We start from the raw sequence: 22,928 nt of genomic DNA on the forward strand, positions 1-22,928 counted from the left end.
ATATTACATATGTGTGATGTATTATATATATTTAAATCCTCACCACCCAGAAGTTAACAACCACCCGCATATCGGTGTATATCCTCCATCTGCTATCCATGCCTATGCGCACACATATTTTTTTTTTTAATGGGACCATATTTTGCTCCTTGCTTTTCCGCCTCTCCAGTACGTTGCCAACTTCGCCGAGCCGTGACATATCCCTCGGCAGCCTCCTTTTTAATGACGGTAGACAATTCTGCGGTGAGGCTGTTTCCATCACTCGGAAGCTATTACTGTCGGGGTGACTGGTAACACACCTTAGGCTTTGGTGTCGGAGGCCCCAGCTTTCTCCGGAAGTAGGCCCTCGGCTCTCGAGGCTGCCATCCCCTTGTGAAGGAGGCAGAGAGTCACAGGATTGACCCACCAGATTCTCGGGGGGGATGAAAGTAGCTAACGTGCGGGAAGTGCTTGGCTTAGTACCCGGCACATAAAACACGCTCGGACATGGGCAATGGTGTCTGAGGCTGTGCTGTTGAACTGGCCCTGAACTCTTCGTGCTGTTTGACTTAGCTCCCGTACTGGAACCCCTAACTGTGGCCGTCGGCCATCAACCCTTCTCCTCCCCTTCCCCCAGGCATGGCTTTACCGATCCGCCACCCCCGGGATGCGGCGGAGCAAACCGCCACGCAGACCCGGAGGAGGTTCCAGCCGTCTTTGAGCCGCGGTGGCGCGGGGAGCCGGCCGGCCGCCCAGCTCGCCGCGGCGGGGCTGCCCCCGGGGAAGCCCCCGCCGAGTCCCGGCCCGCGGGGGCGGGGCCCGCGGCTCGGCCTCCCATTGGCTGCCGTCCGCAACCACCTGCCGGCCGGCGGGCGGCGGGGCTGGAGGGGGCACCTGGCGGCGCCCGGCGGGCAGCGCGGGAGCCGGCGTGGCGGGGCTCGGCCGGTGGGTCCCCCTGCTCCTGTGCCTGCTGCAGTCCACTCAAGGTAAGGGCGGGGGGCCGCGGGGCGGGCGGGGGGGGGGGGGGCCGCGGGGCGCCTGCCCTGGGCGGCGGAGCTCCCGGAAGAAGGGAAGTGGCCTCAGCCCGGCCGCCGCCAGAGGAGGGGATGCGAATCCGCCCTGCCCACCCACCGCCCGTTTTCTTCTACACTGGGGCTTGGAACTCGACACACCCGAGTCTTTGCAATTGCTTTCCGGGAGGAAAGAGACCCAGATTCTTACTGCCAGTCCAGCTCCAGGTGAACAGGAAAAGACGGTGGCAGTTTAAAACGCAGCTGCATTGATTTACAGAGTGCTGTTTCAGGTTTCCCCGGGAGCCCTGTCCTCTGCATTCACAGGACGCTGGATCCTCCGTACGGTACCCGGGGAAGTCAGGGGAGTGCCCTGTCCTCCCCCGGAGTCGCCATCCTTTCCCCCTGGGCGGTTTCAGAAGTTCCACCCAGACCCGAGGGGAGGGAGCTCTGGCTTAGTCTGCGTGCTGCTGTTACTCTAACGAAAGCCACCTTTTTTTCTGAGCTCCCACTGGTAAATAAGGTGGCAGGGTACAAAACACCCCAGGATAGGACCTACCCGCCAAACCCCAACCAATCAGGAGAAGGTCCCAATATTGCCCCCAGTCTTAGACTTCCTAGTCTTCGCTAACAATTTAAGACCCAGAAGGGCCCTGGGGCACAAGCTAATACTGATAATTAATACTAAGACTTCTTTGTGCTGGGCACATTACCCTATTTAAAGCGAAACAACCCAACCCTTCTATGAGGTAGGTTCTATTTTCTCCCTTTTCGGATGGGGAAGCTGAGGCCCAGGGCACTGAGGGGAATTGCCCAGGAAGGAAAGCGCAGGTGAGACCCCTGAAGAGAAGGCTAAGGCTGAAGCAAGCTCGGCCAGCTTTGGCTGTGGGGTGGGTGGCTAGAGCAGGACCGTCCGTCCACCTGGGTCAGCTCAGGGATGCCCCAGCCCCTGGCACCTCTGCGCAGTGACTGCTGTTGCAGCTGGTGAGGGACAGTGTACCTGTGTGTGAGGGGTGGGGGTCCTCTGTCCCCCTGTTTCGCTGTCAAACTCAATAGTTTTCCCATCTGGGCCTAACGCTACTTTTACCGGAGGAACACTTAATGTACCCAACACAAACTGTGTGATAGTTTAGGGTGAAGGTCAGCCAGATCCAGGTTCAGATCCTGGCCCCCACGCAAACTGGCTGTGTAGCGTCAGGCCTATTGCCTACTGTCTGTCTGTGAATCTAGTGCCCCTGCACGGAAGGAGAATGGCACCTACCCTATAGGCTGGTTCGTCCTGAGGGTTGAATGGGGCTTTGTGGATAAAGTGCCAGACCAGGGCGTCCCACCCTTTGAAGGCTCAGTAAATAAGGTAACTACTGTCGTGGCTATTTCTCCACTGTGGCCAAGTTCAGACTTTGGGCCTGTCCTGCCCACAAGATACCTTATAAGCTGAAAAAAAAAAAAAGGATACCTTATAAGCTGATTGCAGATAGACTTTGGCCTCTGCTGGTCACCAGCTGGAAAGCTGGGAACAATGATAGCACCTGTACCCCAGTGACCCAGTTCCTGCCAAAGATCACAGGATGGGGTGGAAGCAGGTGCCCACATTTGGGTTAAAAGACCAGAAGTGGGGAGCCATGCTGAGAGCCATCGGTACAACCACCCTCCACCCTGATGCCATTCTGTAACCTGTATGGATTTCCACCATGGCCCGTGTGACACTTCAGGGCGCTGAATTCTCCCTTGGGTCCACGAGCTTCTAAAGGGCAGGAATGGAATTGTGTTCCCCTGTGAAACTCGTGGCACAGATGTCATTGGCCAATAGCGGTTCGCAGATGTTGGAAGAATAAAGCTGAACAGGCCCCACGAGAACGTAGAAGAGGAAGTATGATCAGGAGCTCAGAATGTGGAGTTGGCTAGGCCTGGATGTGAATTCTGATTCTACAGCTTATTACTTGAGAAGGCCTGTTTCCTCATGTGTCATGTGATGGTCACAGTTAGTACCTACATCCTAGAGATGTGGGGAGGATTCAAAGAAATGCAACCCATGTACTTAGTGTAGTTCCTGGTACGTAGTTAGGATGCAGAGCACATTAGCTGCTGTCATCATCATCAGTCAGATGTGTCCCATCATCAGTCACCACTACCATTTCTTAGAGATATCAGGAAAGACTCCCCGAGGGAAGTGACTTTGGAATCAAGTCTTTAAAGGATTAGATGGTGAAAAAAAATTAGAAGGTGAACAAACACCAGGCAGTCGAAGACCCCTGGGTTCAGAGGTACCCAAGAGAACGCAGTAGTTTGAGAAGGACAAGAAACAAGGTTGGCTGGAGCCTAGTGAGCCGACTGGGGAGAGGTTGACAAGATGGCCGGTCATGTACCTCACTAAGGAGCGTGGACATTTTTCTAAGGGCGAGGGAAGGGCATAGAACTGGGAAGAGGTGTCATCAGGTGTATATTTCAGAAGATGAGGGTTAGCAGTGAAGAAGAGGTGCCAAAGAGGGGAAGCAGAAGCCAGTTAAGGGTGGTCGGGGAAAGGGTCACTGGGACAGTGACATCTGGGCAGAGATGTGAAGGAAACAAAGGAGCGAGCCTGCTAGAGATCCAGGGGGAGAACAGTCTAGGCGGAGGGAACAGCTTGTGGAAAGGCCTGGAGGAAGAGGGTGCCTGGCAGGCTCTAGAAACAGCAGAGAGGCCAGTGTGGCTGGAGAGCAGCGAGCACGAGCACGGGGAGAGCGGTGGCTGGGATTAGGTAAATCTTGTGGAGGATTATAAAGACTTTGGGTTTAACCTTGAATGAAGTGAAAGCCAGTTGAGGGTTTAAAGCAGAAACGCCACATGATCTGACTTTCATCTTAACCCTTGCTGCTTGCTCTGTGGAGAATGGGCAAGATTGGAAGCAGGGAGACCAGTTGGGCGGCCTTTGGACTAATCCAAATTATCACAATAGTCATTTAGTCAACAAATATTTATTGTGCACCTACTCTGAGCCCGGAACCGTTGCAGACAGGCTCTGGGGACATGGCTACGAACAGAGCTGAGCCTCTGCTCCTGAGACCCTGTTCCCTCCTGGAGTCCTGGAAATCCAGTAGGTGGTTCCTGTCCTGCGGTGTGCTTCTGAAACCCTCATGTGCCAGAATGGGCAGGAGCTTCCTGTCCATAGGACAGAGCAGCCACTGAGGCCCACGGAGGGGAAGGGGCTGCAATACAGCCGGTCCGTGGCAAGGCCGTGATTGGCATCCTGAGCCTGGGCTCCCAGCCGACACCATGTCCCCTGTGCTCTAGCCACCCCAGATGACTCCTGGTTCTCAAACTCAGTGAGCGCCCGACTGCCCAGCCCGCCACTGGTCAGCTCCAAATGGCCCACGTCAAGAGCAGCCAGGAGCTCCAGGCTTCAGGACCTCTTTCTCTCCCACAGGGAGGCCCCATCTGGCTCCTCCTCAGAACGTGACGCTGCTCTCCCGGAACTTCAGTGTTTACCTGACATGGCTCCCAGGGCCTGGCTACTCCCAGAATGTGACCTATTTTGTGGCCTACCAAAGGTAGAGGGGAGCCTCCAGTCTGGCGTTCGGGGAGACTGAGGAGGTGGGCCGAGGCTGGAGGGGCTTGTGTGGGCCTGCGGTGGGGTGTGGCCATCTTCCCGGTTCCCTGTGTCCCAGGGGAGATAGCATGGGCAGCTACCTGGAGAGAATGAGATAAAGGTCTGGCGGCGAGAACGATGTCGACTAGGGCACAGGGCACAGGTGATGGGCCCACAGGGGGTGGGGACGATCTCTGAGAAGAGTCAGAACACGGCTTGAGGAGAGCTACGAGGGCCCAGTGGTAGAATTCTCCAGGGCCTGGGGGAGGTGCTTGGAGTTGTGCCAGCTGACAAGGGAGGGCACACGTATCTCCTGCAGAGCCTGTGTTAGGCGTCGCTCCACAACCTTCCCCCTACGGCGACTTGAGGTCCTGCCCAACGGGCAGCCCAGGCAGCCACTGCCAACCCAGAGGAATCTGAAAGTGGAAGCAAATTTGCCATTTTTGAACCCAGATGGGAGTCACTTGAGGTTCTTTCCTCAAGAACCTTGAGGTCACTTGAGGAGCGTAAGGTGATAAAAGCAGAGAGTCAGGAGGACTCCTCTAGGATTGGCGAGGAGGAGGAAGCAGGAAGGGGGAGGTGAGCGCTGTGGACGTGGGACCCGCCTGTGCCTGGCTGAGCGCTAAGGTCTCGCGTGAAGAGTTCACTTTTTGCTCCCTGGATCCCCAGGCATGCCTGCATTTCCCCCATTTTAGAGGCGAGGAGCCTGAGCTCAGAGAGGTGCTGTGACTTACCCCAGGAAACCAAGGATGGAGCCAGAAGAAACAGCCAAGTCCGTCCGACCCCAAAGCTCATGCGCTTCCTGTTCTGTCATGTTCCCTCCTTCTGTAGCATCCAGACACGAGCGATGGGGGCCTGCCTTGGAAAAGGGCACACGGGCCAGCAAGCTTTCAAAAAAAAGAACTGTGGGGGGGGGGTGCGTGGGGGACTCAGTCACTTAAGCATTCGACTCTTGGTTTCGGCTCAGGTCGTGAGTTCGGCTCAGGTTTGTGAGTTCAAGCCCTGCATTGGGCCCTGAGCTGGCGGTGCAGAGCCTGCTTGGGATCCTCTCTCCCTCTCTCTCTGCCTCTCCCCTGCTCGTTTGCGCTCTCTCTCAAAATAAGTAAGTAAACTTAAAAAAAAAAAAAAAAAAGAACTGTACAGAACTATATCAGGAGGCTGAAAACACCTAACATGTACCGTGTCGGCACGTTAAGTGTCTTTATTGACACACAGCCCTGTGAGGAGAGAGCAGCCGAGGTCTTCTGCAAGAGGATATTTTGCTCAAAGCCCCATAGCTGGGAATAGGGGAGCCAGAATAAACTGATTAGGGTTGAAAGTCCCTCCTCTGGACTTTATGATGTTTGCCTTCCCCTTGACACTTTTAAACACCTATGAGGATTCTAAAATGATGATATTCTAATTGTATCATTTTTTTTTTCATGGATTAGTTGGAATTATTTTACAAAGACATGCTTCCTCTCCTCTAGTATGTGATATTCAGTGGTACTCTTCAGATGGGCCAGATGGGCCATATCCTTCATTTTTTTTTTTTTTCTCAAGTTTTCAAGATCACGAATTGAATTCCTTCTAATCTCCCAAAGGTGATCAATTTTTTTTTTTTAATCGTTATGAACTCGAGTGCTTAAACATATCTGATGGTTTCAATCCATTGCAACCTGTCTACTCGTTAAAACTTGAGTTGTCCCATCTCTGGCCAGCAAAAAAATCTTTTCAGGTTGGCTCCAGAGTCCTTTTAATTTGACTCTAGTAGTTTTGATTATTGCTGTTATAAACAAGATGTTGCAGGATCATTTGCACAATTCCTGACCTAAAACCAGAATCAGCCATTTGTCCACTTAGTAGAAAATGGTTTTTTTTTTTTAATTTTTTTTTAACGTTTATTTATTTTTGAGACAGAGAGAGACAGAGCATGAACAGGAGAGGGTGAGAGAGAGAGGGAGACACAGAATCCGAAACAGGCTCCAGGCTCTGAGCTGTCAGCACAGAGCCTGACGCGGGGCTCGAACTCATGGACCGCGAGATCATGACCTGAGCCGAAGCCGGATGCTTAACTGACTGAGCCACCCAGGCGCCCCTAGAAAATGGTTTTAAAGGACACAATGTGTATGTTAGCTGTGCTGATCACTACTTAGCTATTGCTTTAGATTTTTTCAGTGAGTGTGAACTGGGTAGATAGATAACTATAATTCCACCTCTGTTCCTGGCTTCTGCTGAGATGGGTGATTAAATCAGCAAGCCCCATCCATGATCTCCTTATGAAATGAGTTTTCAACCACACCCATGGTGTTCCTTCTAGAACATGCTTTCTAATTTTTTGCCATATGCATAGGCTGAGAATTTCCTACTTCTGGTTTCTTTTTGCTTAACAGTCCTTCCTATGTGCCTGTCTTCCTCTCTCCGTTTACCATAAGCAGTAAGGAGAAATCCGGCCACATCTTCAACACTTTGCTTAGGAATCTCCTCAGCTGGGGTGCCTGGATGTCTTAGTCAGTTGAGCGTCTGTCTCTTGATTTCTGCTCAGGTCATGATCCCAGGGTTGTGAGATCGAATCTGCATTGGGCTCTGCACTGAGTGTGGATCCTACTTAAGATTCTCTCTCTCTCTCTCTCTCTCTCTCTCTCTCTCTCTCTCTCTCCCCCCCCCCTTCTCTCCCTCTCTTTCTTTCTCTCTCCCTCCCTCTGCCCTTTCCCCACTCACATTCTCTCTCTAAAAAAAAAGAAAGAAAGAAAGAAATCTCCTCAGCTAAATATCTAAGTTCATCACTTTCAACTTCTATTTCCCACAAAACACCAAAACACAATTCAGCCAAGTCTCTGCCACTTTGTAAAACGATCGCCTTTCCCCCAGTTTCCAGTAAGACGTTCCTCCTTTGCATCTGAGCTCTCCCCAGAACCACCTTTGGCTCCATAGTCCTACCGATGGTCTCTTCAAGGCACTCTAGGCATTTTCTAGCACGCACCTGAAAATCTCTCCCACCTCTACCCAAACCCAGGGGCAAAGCCACTTTCACATTTTCAGCTATTTCTTACATTAGCACCTGATTTCTGGTACCAAAATCCGTATTAGTCTGCTAGGACTACCATGACAAAATACTATAGCCTGAGTGGTTTAAACAACAGAAATTTATTTTCTCTCAGTTTTGGAGGCTGGAAGTCCAAGATCGAGGTGTCAGCAGTTTTGCTTTCTCCTGAAGCGTCTCTCCTTGGCCGTGGAAAACGGTCACCTTCTCTCTGTTCTCGCATGACCTGTTCTCTGTGTGAGAGTATGCCTGGTAGCCTTTTCTCTTCTTTAAAGACTATAAGTCCAGGGTGCCTGGGTGACTCAGTCAGTTAAATGTCTGACTTCTGCTCAGGTCATGATCTCGCAGGTCGTGAGTTCGAGCCCCGCGTCGGGCTGTGTGCTGACAGCTCAGAGCCTGGAGCCTGTTTCGGATTCTGTGTCTCCCTCTCTCTCTGCTCCTCCCCACTCATGCTCTGTCTTTCTCTCAAAAATAAATAAACATTAAAAAAAAATTTTTTTTAACTATTAAGTCCGGTTGGTTTAGGGTCCCACCCTTATGACCACATTCAATCTTAATTATCTTTTTATTTAAAATTTTTTAATGTTTCTTTTTATTTTTGAGAGAGAGTGAGCGAGTGGAAGAGGGGTAGAGACAGAGGGAGACACAGAATCTGAAGCAGGATCCAGGCTCTGAGCTGTCAGCACAGAGCCCGATGCAAGGCTTGAACTCAGAAACTGCAAGATCATGACCTGAGCCGAAGTCAGACGCTCAACTGACTGAGCCACCCAGGCGCCCCTTAATCACCTTTTTAAAGGCCCCATCTCCAAAAGCCTATACAGTCATCGGGGGTTAGGGCTTTGGCATGTGAATTTGGGGGGAATGCAATTTAGTCCATAATATCTAATAAACTGGATTTCATCAAATTTAAAACTTTTAGTCTTTAAAAAAAAATGCTTAAAGAAAAAGAGAAAAGTCCAGCCATTGAGAAAAAGATGTTTACAATATATACACTGGAAAAAGACTAGTATCCAAAATAGATAAAGAACTCCTGCATCACAATAAGAAGACAAATCACCTGAAAAAACTGGAATAATCACTTCACAAAAAAGTGCACGAGTGGCCAATAAGGAGTGGCCAATAAGCACATGAAAAGATGTTCGACAACCTTAGTCATTAGGGAAAGGCAAATTAAAGCTACAATGAAACGCAACCACACACCAACTAGAATGGCTAAAATTCAAAGGACTGACAATACTAAGTGTTGACAAGCCTGTGGAGGAACTAGAACTCTCCTGCACTGTTGGTGGGAATGTAGTCACTTTGCAAATCAGCTTGACAGTTTCTTGTCAAGTTTCCCCTTCAGTTACCAAATCTCCCAGGTTCTACTCCTAAAGCTTTATTTAAGAGAAATGAAAACATGTCCATACAAAGACTTGTACACGAACATTCATAGCACTGTAATTCATAATAGCTCTGTTACGGACTGAATTGTATACCCTCATATTCATAGCCTGAAGCTCTAACCCCCCACGTGATTATATGTAGAGATAGTGCCTTTCAAGAAGAAATTAAGATCAAATGCGGTCATAAGGGTGGGGCCCTAAGCCAATAGGACTATGTATTATTTCGGTTAATAATTTGCTGATGGTTTGAGGCGCCTGGGTGGCTCAGTCGGCTGAGCGTCTGACTTCAGCTCAGGTCATGATCTCATGGTTCGTGAGTTCGAGCCCCGCATCAGGCTCTCTGCTGACAGCTGGGAGCCTGGAGCCTGCTTCAGATTCTGTGTTCCCCACCCCCTCTCTGCCCCTTTCTTGCTCATGCTCTGTCTCTCTCTGTCTCAAAAATAAATAAAAATTTTTAAAAAATAATAATTTGTTGGGAGCCTGGGTGGCTCAGTCGGTTAAGTGTCCGACTTCAGCTCAGGTCACGATCTCGCGGTCTGTGAGTTCGAGCCCCGCGTCGGGCTCTGGGCTGATGGCTCAGAGCCTGGAGCCTGCTTCCGATTCTGTGTCTCCCTCTCTCTCTGTCCCTCCCCGTTCATGCTCTGTCTCTCTCTGTCTCAAAAATAAATAAACGTTAAAAAAAAAAATTAAAAAATAAAAATAAAAATAATAATTTGCTGATGGTTCACGCGTGGCTCAACCAATTTTTTCAGTCCTATTTATGTTCATTAAGCCAACTTTGATAATTACGTTGTTCTTTTTTTTGTGCTTTATGTATTTAATAATTATTTTTACTTGTTCAATCTTCAATTACTGAGTGAGGCATATTAAACATTTCTTATTATAATTGTGGTTTTTCTGTTTCTTCCTATAGTGTTGTCTGGTTTTGCTGTCTAGAGTGTGTATCTATTTAGCAGGCACATATAAGGGAGAATTTTTTTTAATATATAATTTATTGTTAAATTGGTTTCCATCCAACACCCAGTGCCCATCCCCACAGGTGCCCTCCTCAATGCCCATCCCCCACTTCCCCTCTCCCCCGCACCCCCATCAACCCTCAGTTTGTTCTCCATATTTAAGAGTCTCTTATGGTTTGCCTCCTTCCCTCTCTGTTTGTAACTTTTTTTTCCCCCTTCCCCTCCCCCCTGGTCTTCTGTGAAGTTTCTCAGGATCCACATGTGAGTGAAAACATATGGTATCCGTCTTTCTCTGACTGACTTATTTCACTTAGCGTAATACTCAGGGAGAATTTTTTTTAATGTTTATTTATTTAGTTTGAGAGAGACAAAGTGTGAGTGGGGGAGGGGCAGGGAGAGACCCTTAAGCAACCTCCACGCTCAGCGTGGAGCCAGACGCGGGGCTCAGTCCCACGACCCATGAGATCATGACCTGAGCCGAGATCAAGAGTCAGACGTTCAACCGACCGAGCCACCCAGGCGCCCCAGGGAGAGTTTTTTTTATATCATCCCGGTAAACAGAATAATTTTTCATTATGTGGTGATTCTTTTCCCCTTTAGTATTTCTTTGGACTTTGAAGTTTATATTTCGTCTCATGTTAATATAGGGGCGCCTGGGTGATTCAGTTGGTGGGGTGTCTGACTCTTGATTTCGGCTCAGGTCATGATCTCACGGTTCATGGGTTCGAGCCCCGCGTCGGGCTCTGAAGCTCGGAGCCTGGGGCCTGTTTTGGGTTCTGTGTCTCCCTTTCTTGCTGCCCCTCCCCCACTCATGCTCTGTCTCTCTTTCTCTCTCTCTCAAAAATAAATACACATAAAAAAAATTGAATATAACTAGACCAGGTTTCATTTTATTGTTAACGTTTATATGCTGTAACTCCAGCAAGAAACAAAACAGGAGTTCTTTCCAAAAATCCGTCCTCTTTGCTGCCCCCATCTAGCCTCCTCCACTCACGGGTCGTTCAGTTCCCAAACCCAGGACTCGCTCTGGTTTCTCCCTGCCTCATGTCCCACATCCAGTCCACGAGCAAGTCCTGTTGGCCTTACCTCCAAAATATAAGCCCAGTCCAGCCCATTCCTTACATCCTCACCTCTGTTTTCTCTTAGACCGCTGCTGCGGCCTCCCAGCTGGTTTATCAGAGGTTGATCTCTCAAAAACAGAAATTAGGTCACCTCAGCCCCCCCATTCAGAACTTTCCAGTGGCTTCCTAGCATACTTGAGATAAAATCCAAGCTCCTTGGCAAGACAGAAAGGCCCTGCCTGCTCTTCCCACCCACCCCTGTGCCCACACCTCTCCCCGCCTCACCCGCTGGCCTTGAGCCCCGCTGGCCTCCTTGCTTTTTTCTGGACACTTCCTTCCCCCAGGCCTTCACCCGGCTGCTTTGCCATTGCGGCCTCAATATTACCTTCCTGGCCTTTCCTGAGCCACCTGTGGAAAGGAGTTCCCCCCCGACCCCTCCCCCCCACCACCTGCCATGCCATTCCCCCTTGTCACTGCACCTACCTGCTCCCGGATTTACCTCAGTGATGTGATGATTGTCTCTCACCCCTTCCCCGTCACGTTCCCGAGGGCAGGACCTGCCCGGCATTGCCAGTTCCCCAGGAATAATGCCCGGGGTGCTGGTCCCTTCTTTGGACAACGGTGTTCTCAGAACACTCACATCACAGGCCTGCGGGTCCCCGCTGACAGCCACGCAGCATCCAGCACGATGCCTGGCACACAGCAGGTGGCCCGCAAGGCCTGAGCGGAGAAGAACGTGGGAAGTGGCTGCTGGTACCAGTGATGGCAGGCACCATGCAGCCCTGGGGAGGAGAAGGAGGAGGAGGAGGAGGAGGAGGAGGAGGAGGAGGAGGAGGAGGGAGGCTGGCCTGCCGGGGGCCCCGGAGCTAGTGAGGGACGCAGCCGGGATCCCACCATGTGCTTCTCTCCAGAGCCTGAGCTCCTAACCGGACTGTTCTCATTCTGTCCCAGCCCGTGGCTGGCTGATAGGTCAGACGGGTGGACGATCAGGCGGATGAAGGGACAAGGGAGTCGGTGTTCTCCAAGCTCCCTGGCCCCAGAGGCTGAGTCTGCAGCCCACGCTCTCTCCTGTCTCCTCCCTCAGCGCTCCGACCCCCAGACGGTGGCGAAAAGTGAAACAGTGTGCAGGAACCAAAGAGCTGGCCTGTTCTCTGATGTGCCTGGAGAAACAAGACCTGTACAACAAGTTCAAGGGGCGTGTGTGGGCAGTTTCTACCGGCTCCAGGTCCCCCCCGGTGGAGTCCAAGTACCTGGATTACCTTTTTGACGGTAGGTCTGTGGCTAAGGGACCAGGTGGGAGGCTCCCTGTCCAGGCCCTGCTGTCCCGGCCACTGTCTCCACTTCTCTAAAGCAGAGGCAGCCCCACGTAGCCTGGCATCGTGGCAGGGTGTCAGGGGAGATCTGCCGGCATATGCTTGGTGCTATTTTTTATGTTCAAGTTCTCTTTAAGAAACAAAATTTTTTTTTTTAATGCCAGTTGCAAAAGTAACTCCTGTACAGTGTAGAAATTGGGGGTGGGGGGGGCAAAGAAAATAGAAATAGAGAGGAAATCATCCCCCATGTGTACCACATTCAGAAATCACCAGTGTTGGGGTGCCTGGGTGGCTCAATCAGTAAAGTGTCAGACCTCTGCTCAGGCCATGATCTCGCGGTTCATGGGTTCGAGCCCCGCAGTGGGCTCTGTGCTGACAGCTCAGAGCCTGGAGCCTGTTTCAGATTCTGTGTCTCCCTCTCTCTGACCCTCCCCCGTTCATGCTCTGTCTCTCAAAAATAAATAAATAAATGTCATAAAAACAAACAAACACTGAATGAGGAGAGCACTTTTCTCTTCCCAGTATATTTTATTTCTAATCCTAACGACAGACCTGTGGGGTTCATTTTCATTGCCCCATTTAAAAAAAAAATAATAAGTAAGATCCACAAAAGTTAAGGAAATTGCCAGGACACACAGTTAATAAGGGGTGGAGATGGAACGTGAATCTGGGTCTTTCTAGTCTTGAACACGGTATTTGAACCAGACCAAGAGTGAGGCGGGGTGGTAAGAAGGAGAAGATAAATACTCAGACAATATCCTCACGGAGCTGAGATCTGTAACTTGCTGCCCAGCCTTCTCAAAATACTTGCGAGCAAATTAAGGCTCCGATGGAGAGGAGGAAGGGCTTGAATGAAGGGTGGCAGGGAGGGAGAGTAGGAAGGAAGAAGAACTGGCTGGGGTACAAGCTGGCTGGGTGGATGGATGAAAAGGGTAGAAGGACGGATGGGTAAGAAGAAAGGACACATGGAGGGGGTACAGAGGACATGGTGGAGGAGGGGAAGGAAGAAGGCTACGTGGAAAGACATGCTCACCAGGAAGGAAGGATGTGTGGATGGGAAAGAGGGAGAACAGGAACGAAAGGCAGATGGACGGGTCACGGGCTAGATGGAAGCAAATAGAAGGTTGACTGGCTGCCTGGGAAGGGACGGAAGGACAGGAGGAAAGGAGAACAAGGGAGGGGGGACAGACAAGAAGGAAAGATGTATGGAAAGTGAAGAAGAATGGATGGATGGGGAGGGTGGATGGTAGGAGAGCAGGTGGTTGGCTAGACTAAAGGCAGGAAGACAGTCTAAAGGAAGAGGAAGGAAGGAAGGGTGGGAAGGCGAGCGGGCAGACAGGCTAGAAGAGCGAAGGATGAACAGGCGGATGGACGGACGGACAGGATGGACAGGAATAAGAGATTAGAAGGAAAGAGGCGGCGAGGAGGTTACTTTTGTAAGTAGTATTAATGTTGGCTTTGCCTCCGCCTCCCTAAAGCTCTCCTGAGTCTCCCATAGCACACTCCATGCCGGAATGACCTTTCCTGCCTTTTCCTGCCCTCGGCTGTGGCCCTGGTCATTTTCTCGCTTGAGTTTCGGTAGTTTGCATACTTCATTTCCCCCGAATTTCCTCCAGCTCCTGGAGGTCAAGATCCCCGTTCCCTCCAGCTCCCTGCCCAGGGCTTAATATGTAATCGGAGTCCACTGGACTCTGACCCACAGAACCGAGATAATGTGTGTGTGTTGTTTGCAGCTGCTCTGTGGTGATGTGGCACCAAGTGGGCAAGATTCTGACAGCCCGGCGATACGGGAAGGGCGCCCAGGTGCAAGGGACAGCATGAGGAAAGGCAGGTTAGCTGTGAGCTTGGCCTGTTCATTTGACCTCTCCGAGCCTCAGTTTGCCTCTTCTGTAAGATGGGAATAGTGGTAGCTCCCTTCCAAGGTCACTGCAAGACTTCAACCAAATGGCTTGAAGGCTCTTGATGCAAACACTAGAGCCATTTTTCCCTTTCTAGGAGCGGTCTCTGGGCTGGGGGCGGGGCTTGGGGGGAGCGGAGGAGCAGGCCTGCCTGGGGGCAGGGGGATAGATGCTGACAGGTCCGGTTCTATTTCTGCCAGTGGAGCCAGCCCCACCCGTCCTGGTAGTCACCCGGAAGGAGGCGATCCTGAGCATCAATGCCACATATCAGCTGCCACACTGCATGCCCCCACCGGATCTGAAGTACGAGGCGGATTTCTGGAAGGAGGGAACAAAGAATAAGGTAGGAAGCCTCTTTCCTGCCCTCTGGCTGGACTCCCCCCCCCCCCCGCCCCCGTCCCCTACCGCCCCACCAAAACCCAGTGCCCTCTGGCTGGACCCCCCCCCCCGCCCCCGTCCCCTACCGCCCCACCAAAACCCAGTGCCCTCTGGCTGGACCCCCCCCCCCGCCCCCGTCCCCTACCGCCCCACCAAAACCCAGTGCCCTCTGGCTGGACCCCCCCCCCCCCGCCCCCGTCCCCTACCGCCCCACCAAAACCCAGTGCCTCTCACCCTCCCTGCCTGCTTTCTGCACACCAACTCCAGGAAGCCTTCCCCGCATACCCCCACCCCTGGCAGTCACTCCCTGACTCTGTGCAGCACGATTGGCCTGCAGCCCACCCCTGCCCTTTTCCCCCTAAGAGGCCAAGCACAGGGCGTCCTGCCCCTTCGCATTATAGGTGGTAACAGCACAGTTTTTCTACCCAATATACATATATATATTTCATTTTTAATTATGAAATCCTTTTTTCCCAATGATATCTGATTGAAGCATGAGAGGCGCTAGGAAGCCTGCTTGCCAAGCCCCTGGATTCATTACCAAAAAATCAGAAAGTACAGATACGCTCTAGGAAGAAAACTAAAAGTACCCAGAGACTACCACAAATACCCAGCTTCAGACTCGTTTCTCACACATGAACACGTGCCTGTCTGCACATGTTTATTGATGGCAGAGGTCGGCCAACTTTTCCCGTAAAGAGCCAGATAGCAAATGTTTTTTTGAATTTGAGAGTCATGTGGGCTTTCACAGCTAGTCAACTCTACGTCTACTGCACAGAAGGAGCCATAGACACTAGGTCTATAAATGGGCATAGCTGTGTTCTAGGAAAACGCCATGTACAAAAGTGGTGGCAAGCCACATTTGACCCGTGTAGTTTACTGCCCCTGGTTTTGTTCTTTCTGTCTTGCTGAACCAGCATTCACACTCCTGACACTCTGCATATGTACTCTGGATCCCAGGGATATAGATCGTCTTCAGATGGTCCCTGCCTTTAAGGATATCTCAAATATTCTAGGGGCAGCTGGGTGGCTCAGTCACTTAAGCATCTGACTTTGGCTCAGGTCGTGATCTCATGGTTCATGGGTTCGAGCCCCGCGTCGGGCTCTGTGCTGACAGCTCAGAGCCCGGAGCCTGCTTCGGATTCTGTGTTTCCCTCTCTCTCTGCCCCTCCCCAGCTTGCGCACTCTCTCTCTCTCTCTCTCTCTCTCTCTCTCTCTCTCTCTCAAAAATAAATAAAGATTAAAAATTTTTTTTTTCTTCAAGAACAACTCAAACATTCTAGACCACCCCCATCCAATAGAGGTAGAATGTGAGTGGGCGCCCGGGTGACTCAGTTGTTAAGTGTCTGACTTTCGCTCAGGTCATGATCTCGCGGTTCATGAGTTCAAGTCCCACATCGGGTGAGCACAAGTCCCACTTCTCTCTCTCTCTCTCTCTCTGCCCCTTGCTCACTTCTGCCTTCTTTCTCTCTCAATAAATAAATAAATAAATAAATAAATAAATAAATTTTTAAACAATTAAAAAAAGAAATATAATGTGAACCACATGTGTCATTTTAAATGTTCCTCATTAAATGAAGAAAACCAAGTTAATTTCATTTTAATAATTTATTTCATCCCATAAAATGTTATCATTTCAACATGTAAATAATATGAAAACTGTTGGCATGTTTTACATACTTTTTGCACCTAGTCTTTGAGGTTTTTTTAAGGTTTATTTTTGAGAGAGAGACAGAGAGACACAGTGTGAGTAGAGGAGGGGCAGAGACAGAAGGAGACACAGCATCTGAAGCAGACTCCAGGCTCCGGGCTGTCAGCACAGAGCCCGACGTGGGGCTCGAACTCACGAGCCGCGTGATCATGACCTGAGCCGAAGTCAGATGCTCAACCGACTGAGCCACCCAGGCGCCCCACACCCAGTCTTTGGAAGCCCATGTGTATTTTATAGTTGGAGCGCATCTCAGTTTGGACCAGTCACACTTCAAGTGCTAGTCACCACATGTGACCCACACCAGACTGGGCAGGGAAGGCCTAGCGTTTTCCAGGTCTGTGATGGCTGAAGGATGCTCCCTACCCCCAAATACACCGTGAGGCTCCGAGCGCAGGCAGCCTGCGGAATCTGCCCTTCAAAGAGGGATCCGCAGGCCCTGGGGGGCGGCACACAAGGGGTACCTTGAGTGGCAGGGCTGCTTCTGAGCTCAGTCCATCTGTACCTCAGGACTCGGTGGAAAAGAAGCCAGATGATGCTGGGAGGTGCTCCCTTAATGCTTAAACTTTAACGCAGGGAAAGATGTGGGGGTCACGGCAGTATCTTGCCAGCCCCACCCTGTCCCGGTTGTGCAGAGCCCATCCCCACAGCAGGTCTGCCCACCCCTGTTCTCTCTCCAAACAGACACGATTTCCAGCCACTCCCCGTGGCCAGCCAGTCCAGATCCCCCTGCAGCCAGCCACCAGCGGATCCTACTGCCTCAGTGCCAGAACCATCTACACCTTTGGTGATCCTAAGTACAGTGGGTTCTCTAAGCCTACCTGCTTCTTCCTGGGGGCCCCAGGTGAGTGCAAAGTGGTACAGAAGTGAGGTTTCCCACCCCACCCCCCACCCCAGGACAGACTATCTTTATCATAAGGTGGTCAAGAGCATGGGTCTAGAGATAGACTCACCTCAATTAAAATCCCAGCTTCACCATACCTGCTGTGTGTCTTTGGGTAGCTTACATAACCTCTCTGAATCTCAGTTTCCATAATCTGTAGGGTCGGTATATTCTTCTGAGGATCACGTGGGATAATGTACGCGAAGCCCGCTGCACAGGTGCACTTGATAGATGAGAGCCATGGTCATTGTTTCTGTGGTTCTCGTTCTTCCTTCCTTAGGAGCCAACTGGGTATTCCTGGGGTTGCTGCTGCTTCTGCTTCCACTGCTGTTGGTCATTGCCATTGGCCATGTGATCTGGAGGAGGTTCACAGACAACCCCTGGTTTCAGCAGGCAAAGATGCCATGGGCCCTGGTATGGCAAATCCGGGCATGTGCAACAGAGGGGCAGGGTTGTTAAGAGTAAGGAAATGGGGCTGGACTTAGACATAGGTCAGACGGACAGACCAGACTATCAAGATAGTCCACACCGCGGACATCTCCTGTCTTTGTGTTTAAATTTCCACCATTAGCAATTCATTCCTTTGGCGCCAAATTCAAATGGCAAATATTCAATTTGAATTGAACTTCGCCAAAATTCAAATGGGAGGGAGCAGTGCCTTCAGTCTCCATAGTGAAATAACTGCATCGGGTTTGTCAGGTACTGAGAGCAGGGCCACCAGCCTTGGGACTCAGGAGAGATGCCCAGAAGGGGGAAGGGGAGAGGGTGGTACCAAAAGGGGGAATCTTAGAAGGGTCCCAACACTTAGTTCACGGTTTAAGCAAGGGTGAGTCTTGCCTCGGCTGACCCTGGGATCCCCTCCCTTGCCTGCTGCCTCACTTCCTTAAGGCTGTGGGCCAGTTGGGGCGGGGGGGAAGCCTGGAGAGGTCAGATGGGTCCAATTTGTTCAAACGAGGGTCTGCTGAGGGTGGCTGGGCCATAGGTGAGGTGTGGTGGGCACTTGGGTCAGGATGGCTTTGAGGATGGATTCTGAGTATCGTGGCCACACAGGAGTGGTTTCAAAGTCCCTGGCTCTGGGACCCTCAGGGAAATCCCAACTGAATGACAACGTCTGTGTTAGACATTTCTGCGCCCCGCCCCGCCCCTCACCCGATGGTGCCCTGAGCCCCCAGCTCAGTTACCCCAGGGGTAACTTGCCTGATGATACCCTCTTATGGGCGGCTCTCCCCAGCCCCACTGAAATTTCCTACTCCCTTGCTAGTGTTTCCTGGGATCACTTCCCAAAAGAACTATTTACATTTGAATCTTTGTCTCGGGGTCTGTTTCCGGGGGGACCCAGGCTTCAGGAAAGCCTAAATTTTCCCTTCTTTTCTCCCCTCCCCAAATCAGGACTTTACTGGACACAGACGCCCCGTGGCAACCTTTCAGCCCTGTGGCCCTGAGTCCCCAGATGCCTTGATCCTCTGTCCCCAAAAGGAACTGACCAGAAGGGTCAGGCCGAGCCCTAGTGTCAGGACCCCAGCCACCGTCCAGGCAGGATCAGAGGAGGACAGTGCTGAGGAGGAGAAGGACGATGAGGAGGACACAGATGACGGTGTCAGCTTCCAGCCCTACATTGAACCACCGCCCTTCCTGGGGCAGGACCACCGGACCCCAGGGCACTCGGAGGTGGGGGGCACCTGGACTCCTCCCAGCCAGGCCGAAGGCTCCTCGGCTACGGATGCTTCAGACAGAAGCGGGGCCAGCACTGGGGGCTCCTCTCCCCGGGATGAGCCCGAGTCTTGTTGTTTAGCCAAGAAGGGACCGGGCCAAGGGCCAGGTGGGGATGGGTGTCAGGAGTCTCTCCTCCTCCACGAATTCTCCCAGGACCTGAGTTTCCTGGAAGATCCCCTGAAAGACAACCTTTCCTCCTGGACCAGCTGCTTTTCATCACCAGGGCTGAATCTGGTCCCTGGGGAGCCCCCAGTTTCTCTTCACACACTGACCTTTTGCTGGGACAGCAGCCCTGAGGAGGAAGAGGAGGAGGAGGGGGAAGAAGAAGGAGGAGGAGGGGAGAGGGAATCAGAAATCGAGGGTGACGTTACTGACAACTGGAGGGCTGAGAGCCTCCAGAAGGCTGAAGTCAGAGGCGGGACACTAGGGCATTACATGGCCAGGTAAGCTTTCTTCAGCATCCCTCCAAGTCTAAGCTTTCCAAGGACCCAAGACGCCACCTGGACTTGAGAGCCTGGGCGCATCCTGCCTGAGGCCATAGAGGGCTCTTACGGCACTTTAGAAACCCCAGCCGCAGAAGCCACCCCATCCTTTGACTCGCCGGCTTCGGGCCGACCTCTAAGAAGGGTGAGGACAAGAATGGGCCGAGGTCAGAGGCTGACTGGCTGTCACATCACCCCACTGCCTTTGGGGTGATGGGGCAGTCAGAGAAAGCATCCCTAGAGAATGTCAGAGGTCAGGTCACAATAGACAACCAAGGGCTGACGCCACAAGGGACCATCTGGATCTGGGGGGAGGGAGGTTTGGAGCACATCTTTATGAGTGTCATACCTTTCTCTGGCACCTGCTGAACTCCCGCCTCCCCTGAGTCTCAGCCTCCTGGTTCATGAGTCCTCTAGCGTGGGCCTCAGTGAAGAAAAACCAAGTAAGCAGGGGATAGTCTCTGACTTACGGAATTAACACAGCTTTTTTTTTTTTTTTTTTTTGAGAGAGAGAGAGAGAGAGAGCATGAGCAGCGGAGGGGCAAAGAGAGAGGGAGAGAGAGAATCCCAAGCAGGTTCTGCGCGGTCAGCACAGAGTCTGACCCGGGGCTCACACTCACGAGCTGTGAGATCATGACCTGAGCTCAAATCAAGAGTCGGACGCTTAACCAACGAAGCCAACCGGGCGCCCCTCCGGTTTTATTATCAGACAGACCTGGCTTCAAATCCCAGCTGTGCCATTTACCAGTCACGTGACTTTGACTAGCAGCATTCACTTTTCTCTGGTCTTCCCTTCGTCTACCTCCTGCCCTCCACCTTCACTTCCTCTCTCCTCCCGGTCAGGAAACCTCACTCTCAGAAGGCAGAGCCCAGCCAAGAAGGACCCGGATCGCTCTCCCCTTTCCCAGAAAAGAAAGAACCAAGGGATCCACCCACCAAGGGGTCTGATTTGTTGGGGGTGGGGTAACGACCCGTCAGAGAACTGGACTCCTGGGTCTGTGATCCCGGTTTTAGACCGCACTTTAGACCTCTGGTTATAAAGAAGTCCCATTTTCCCTTCTAATTATGAGACGGTGTCTCCTGGAAGCAGGTATGTTAGAAGGTGGCAGAGAGATGGTAAAGTATCCCCCAAACTGAGATGGCGCTTTGAGGCCAGGAAACGAAGCAGGCGACTCCGTGCAGTTTACACAGAGTTTTGTTCAGGGTAATTTACTGATGGGGTGTGGCGGGGGGGAGGGGGCGTAGTTGGGGGGAGGATAAGCCACGCAGCTGCATCGTAATTCTCTGCAAAATCCAGACCTCAGCTTGCAGGTTTGAAGGGGCCAGGGGACACTCAGAAGGGCGTTCTAGTGAGATCAGAGGGTTCGCCTGCACCTCAAAGGGCTTGAGTGCCCCTGGTTGACAGCTGGCCTTTAATTAGATCCTGTGCATCAGGAAAGAGAAAGACTATGTTCTCTCTAACGGATTCGTGGGAGGCTAAAACAAGCCGCCCGCCATCCCGGCCTTGGTGGGCATTTCTAAGATATATCTATTAATCTCTGAGGGCCCGGGACACATAGTCCTGAGGAAGGTCGTGGAGCAGACATGAACAAGATGGAGAGCCAAACATGGAATCAGTGTTGTCAGCCCTCCTACAAGGTGACTAGCCTTACCCGGGGGGTAGTGACGGGTGTTCTCAAACAACTGCCTTGTTAACCTATACCCACCAGGGTACGGGCGAGCATAGCTGAGCATTCGCCTATAGGGACCAAGCTTTTTGTCATTTTGTGGCTGAGCATCCGAACAATCATGGCTCCGAGACCTGGGCCCTGCCGTGTAGCCAGAACTTACGTTTCGACGTTTGTGAAAAAAGCATCTTTGTAGCCATTTCACCCACACAAGCTTGTTGTTCTGAAGGTAACGAGAAGGCACGACGTTAAATGAAGGATCCGGAAAAGGGAATCTGGTCTAGGGGTTCTCCACGCTCCCAAACAGTCTTGGGTTTCATGGGCGGAGGCTGCCAGGGACTACTGGATCCCCACGACAGCCAGAGCAGTCTCCCAGTGTCCCGCTCCACCCCATGGCCCTCCGTGTGAGGCTGTGCTCGGTGGGGAGGGGGCTCCCCTGCTAAAGAAAAAGCACACTACTTGTTTGATTGAATACCTGTCTTTTGTTTCAAACAAAGAAATGTGCTCTTACTATAGATGAGCTCTTTGGTCTCTGGCCAGCTGGGCCAACCCCTGTGCCCTTGGCCGCATCAGTCTCAGCAAGGATTTCCGAGGGGCACTAAACTGGCAAGAGGCCTTCACCACTGCTGGGGCTCCCACATACGTGCACATGCACGCACCCACACGTATGCATTTCTGCAGGAGTTAGGGCTTGTCCACATCCCTGAGCACAGAGGAGGGAAAACACACTGAAAGCCACAGAGCTAGGGAAGGCTGTGGCTCAGGGCCAAGTCTTCAGGAAAATGCCCAGACGGTTGCTAACTGACGTTCTTTCTGAGACCCAGCTGCTTCATGGATGTAACTTCAAAAAACCAAAAGCCATTATCAGTATTGTCTTGGTCTTCTGAGAAGGAACCATTCGATCCCTTTCCTTAAGCCTTGCTGTTGTGTGTGTGCGTGCGTGCGTGTGTGTTTTTAAGCCTTGTTATTTTTTCAAGCGTTGTTTTCCAAGTTTCATTTCTGAGATAGGCCGAGCTTTTTTAGTAATTCTCAATGCCAGCTCTTTTAGAGTCATTAAGTCATCAACAAAAAGCCATAGGAAGCGTTAGGAGAGAGCATGATGTTCAGTATAATAATTTGTTGGGCATGCTCAGCACTCAACTGTTTACAGAGCCCTCATGTACAGGGCGGCCGGGAAGTGCATAGAGTGAGCCCCGGGACCACGGCCTCGGTTGAAGGTTATGGGGGAGACGCCTTATGCTAAAGCCACATTGTAATTCTTTATTTTTTTAAGTGAATAAAAATTTGTTAAATAATTGTTTAAAATTTTATTTGGAAGAGAGAGAGAGAGAGAGTGCAAGCAGGGGAGAGGGGTGGAGGGAGAGGGAGAATCTTAAGCAGGCTCCCTGCTTAACACCGAGTCTGACACAGGGCTCCATGCCAAGACCCTGGGATCGTGACCTGAGCCAAAATCAAGGATTGCATGCTTAACTGAGCCGCCCAGGTGCCCCAACATTGTAATTCTTTAGCGCACTGAGATTATGCATTGTACCTAGGTGTTTGTATCTATTTCTAATGTTCTAGGTTTATATCACATTTAAATAATCCCCTAATGGTCTTTGGTATCTACTGTTTTTAGAGAAAATGGCAGGATTGAATGGAGATGTACTGCTATTATTTCTCAAAGGGTCCTCACCACTCATCCCACAAGGATCTTGGGTTGGGGTCCCCAGCGGCTTCCCCAGAGACTGGGATTTGGGAATAAGAGGCAGTTCTGGGATTCCAGAAAGCACCAAGAGGGGAGTGGGAAGCCAGGCAGGGAGGGAAAGCAGCCTGTTCAGGTACATAACCAGATAGGTCACTGTTCTGGGCAGTTGGGACTCAGTCCCCCTGGAGGGCTTTGGGAGTTCAGTAAGGAACTCTGCAGAT

The 22,928-nt window shown here is 51.4% G+C and overlaps 1 protein-coding gene across 1 annotated transcript; it reads left to right on the forward strand.

Annotated features, from left to right (window-relative positions):
* The first annotated feature begins 631 nt into the window (after nt 1-631).
* Nucleotides 632-22,309, forward strand: IFNLR1 (interferon lambda receptor 1). The gene is given in 7 exon segments (XM_078452208.2): nt 632-965; nt 4,393-4,516; nt 12,063-12,247; nt 14,390-14,532; nt 16,960-17,119; nt 17,439-17,572; nt 18,548-22,309. Coding segments are annotated over 7 exon segments (1,836 nt in total). The 5' UTR covers nt 632-646; the 3' UTR covers nt 19,319-22,309.
* Nucleotides 22,310-22,928: the final 619 nt, after the last annotated feature.

Source organism: Panthera onca, chromosome C1, assembly GCF_046562875.1.
Source record: "Panthera onca isolate mPanOnc1 chromosome C1, mPanOnc1 haplotype 2, whole genome shotgun sequence".
NCBI lineage: Eukaryota > Metazoa > Chordata > Mammalia > Carnivora > Felidae > Panthera > Panthera onca.